Source organism: Oncorhynchus clarkii, chromosome 26 (genome assembly GCF_045791955.1).
Source record: "Oncorhynchus clarkii lewisi isolate Uvic-CL-2024 chromosome 26, UVic_Ocla_1.0, whole genome shotgun sequence".
Classification (NCBI taxonomy): Eukaryota; Metazoa; Chordata; class Actinopteri; order Salmoniformes; family Salmonidae; genus Oncorhynchus; species Oncorhynchus clarkii.
The window spans coordinates 46,015,146-46,018,886 of NC_092172.1; the positions used below are offsets into that span (position 1 = coordinate 46,015,146).

The 3,741-nt window shown below is 47.4% G+C and overlaps 1 protein-coding gene across 1 annotated transcript in view; it reads left to right on the forward strand.

Annotated features, from left to right (window-relative positions):
• The window catches only part of LOC139384966 (galanin receptor 1b), a 35,337-nt gene extending 33,221 nt beyond the window's left edge, over window positions 1-2,116 (forward strand). The window contains exon 3 of the mRNA XM_071129924.1: window positions 1,796-2,116. Within this exon, the coding sequence (XP_070986025.1) occupies window positions 1,796-2,116 (321 nt within the window). The remainder of the gene's footprint in view (window positions 1-1,795) is intronic.
• The last annotated feature ends 1,625 nt before the right edge of the window (window positions 2,117-3,741 follow it).

Sequence of the window (3,741 nt, forward strand, 5' to 3'; positions counted from 1 at the left end):
CGTGTCCCGGTCAAGGCTACTCCTGGACCTGGGTTCACGTCCCGGTCAAGGCTACCCCTGGACCTGGTTCGTGTCCCGGTCATGGCTACCCCTGGACCTGGGTTCGCGTCCCTGTCATGGCTACCCTGGACCTGGGTTTGTGTCCCGGTCAAAGCTACCCCTGGACCTGATTTGTGTCCCGGTCAAAGCTACCCCTGGACCTGGTTCGTGTCCCGGTCAAGGCTACCCCTGGACCTGGGTTCGTGTCCCGGTCAAAGCTAACCCTGGACCTCGTTCGTGTCCCGGTCAAGGCTACCCCTGGACCTGGGTTCGTGTCCCGGTCATGGCTACCCCTGGACCTGGGTTCGCGTCCCGGTCAAGGCTACCCCTGGACCTGGGTTCGCGTCCTGGTCAAAGCTACCCCTGGAATACACTACAATATGCAAAGTACCAGTTCTAATACACTCTTAGTTAAAAAGGTGCTATCTAGAACCTGAAAGGGTTCTTTGGTTGTCCCCCATAGGAGAACCCTGTTTGGTTCTGCGTAGAACCCTTTTGGTGTCCAGGTAGAAGCATTTTAAGTTATATGAAGAACCCTTTCCACAGAGGGTGGAACCCAAAAGGGTTCTACCTGGGCGCCAAAAAGGGTTCTGCCTGGAACCCAAAAGGGTTCTACCTGGAACCCAAAAGGGTTCTACCTGGACACCCAAAAGGGTTCTGCCTGGAACCCAAAAGGATTCTCCTGGACACCCAAAAGGGTTCTACCTGGAACCCAAAAGGATTCTCCTGGACACCCAAAAGGGTTCTACCTGGAACCCAAAAGGATTCTCCTGGACACCCAAAAGGGTTCTGCCTGGAACCCAAAAGGATTCTCCTGGACACCCAAAAGGGTTCTACCTGGAACCCAAAAGGATTCTCCTGGACACCCAAAAGGGTTCTGCCTGGAACCCAAAAGGATTCTCCTGGACACCAAAAAAGGTTCTCATATGTGGGACAGCTGAAGAACCCTTATCAAACTGAGTGTATTACTCATATCAGATGTGTAGGATTATGATTTGGTTTGAAAGCCTCTGGCCCCTAGGCATTACATACACACTGTTAATATTGAGGTGAATCTGAGTGGCTCTTTAGAAATTAAACAATTACATTTCACCAGCAAACTTCCCAGGCTGAGACATCGAGCCATTGAAGCAGACATATCCTTTACAGATACAGAGCTCTCATACGGTACCTTCTCAATGATGAATTGGGGAGGTTGTGAGGCAGATTTTCTATTGTTTGATGAGGCACATTGTTGCCAGTTCTCTCTCCTGATCAGACTCTCTCGAATATCAGATACTGTGAGTCCCCTGGTGATGCGGGACTCTGTAATCAGTCACAGCTTGGAGTTAACCTCTCGTATTACTTCTAACGTCTGCCTAGGGAAAACAGGCTTCATCGGAGCACATTAATAAATATTCATCTCCTCCTCCTCCTCCCCCTTCCCCTCCTCTCCGACCTCCCTCTCCCTCCCCCATTCCCCTCCTCCTCCCCCTCTCCCTCCCTCCTCCCCCTCTCCCTCCTCCCTCTCTCCCCTCTCCTCCCCCTCCCCCACTCCCCTCTACTCCCTCCTCTCTCCTCCTCCTCCCCCTCCCCACTCCCCCACTCCCCCCTCTCCTCCCCTCCCCCACTCCCCTCTACTCCCTCCTCCCCCTCCTCTCCCCCTCTCCTCTCCTCCCCCTCCCCACTCCCCCCTCCCCTCTCCTCCCCCTCCCCCACTCTCCTCTCCTCCCCTTACCCTTCCCCTCTCCCTCCTCCCTCCCCCCTCCTCCTCCAGACAGCCCAGACGGTCCTCCTGGTGGTCGCAGCCTTCCTGACCTGTTGGATGCCTCATCACATCATCGCCATGTGGGTGGAGTTTGGAGTGTTCCCGCTCAACGACGCCTCCTTCGCGTTACGGATCATCTCCCACTGCCTGGCGTACGGGAACTCCTGCATTAACCCCATCCTGTACGCCTTTCTGTCAGAGAACTTCCGGAAGGCCTGTCGCCAGGTGTTCACCTGCCGGTTCCTCTACCCTCCACCCCCACAGGAGAAGGTGGTGCGAATCCGAATGGAGAACTTCTCAACTACACACTCTATTACCACTAATATCTGACACCACACACTATATTACCACTAAATCTGACACCACGCACTCTATTACCACTAATATCTGACACCACACATTCTATTACCACTAATATCTGACACCACACATTATATTACCACTAATATCTGACACCACACATTCTATTACCACTAATACCTGACACCACACACTCTATTACCACTAATATCTGACACCACACACTCTATTACCGCTAAAATCTGACACCACACATTCTATTACCACTAATATCTGACACCACACATTCTATTACCACTAATATCTGACACCACACATTCTATTACCACTAAAATCTGACACCACACACTCTATTACCGCTAATATCTGACACCACACACTCTATTACCACTAATATCTGACACCACACACTCTATTACCACTAATATCTGACACCACACACTCTATTACCACTAATATCTGACACCACACATTCTATTACCACTAATATCTGACACCACACATTCTATTACCACTAACATCTGACACCACACATTCTATTACCACTAATATCTGACACCACACATTATATTACCACTTAGATCTGACACCACACATTCTATTACCACTAATATCTGACACCACACATTCTATTACCACTAATATCTGACACCACACACTCTATTACCGCTATAATCTGACACCACACACTCTATTACCACTAATATCTGACACCACACCACACACACTCTATTACCACTAATATCTGACACCACACATTCTATTACCACTAACATCTGACACCACACACTCTATTACCACTAATATCTGACACCACACCACACATCCTATTACCATTATATCTGACACCACACACTCTATTACCACTAATATCTGACACCATACATTCTATTACCACTAATATCTGACACCACACCACACACTCTATTTCCACTAATATCTGACACCACACATTCTATTACCACTAATATCTGACACCACACCACACACTCTATTACCACTAATATCTGACACCACACATTCTATTACCACTAACATCTGACACCACACACTCTATTACCACTAATATCTGACACCACACCACACATCCTATTACCATTATATCTGACACCACACACTCTATTACCACTAATATCTGACACCATACATTCTATTACCACTAATATCTGACACCACACCACACACTCTATTACCACTAATATCTGACACCACACATTCTATTACCACTAATATCTGACACCACACACTCTATTACCACTATATCTGACACCACACACTCTATTACCACTAAAATCTGACACCACACCACACACTCTATTACCACTAATTTCTGACACCACACATTCTATTACCACTAATATCTGACACCACACATTCTATTACCACTAATATCTAACACTACGTATTCTATTACCACTAATATCTGACACCTAACATTCTATTACCACTAATATCTGCACTATATTACCACTAATTCTGACACCACACACTCTATTACCACTAATTCCTGACACCACACATTCTATTACCACTAACATCTGACACCACACACTCTATTACCACTAATATCTGACACCACACCACACATCCTATTACCATTATATCTGACACCACACACTCTATTACCACTAATATCTGACACCACACACTCTATT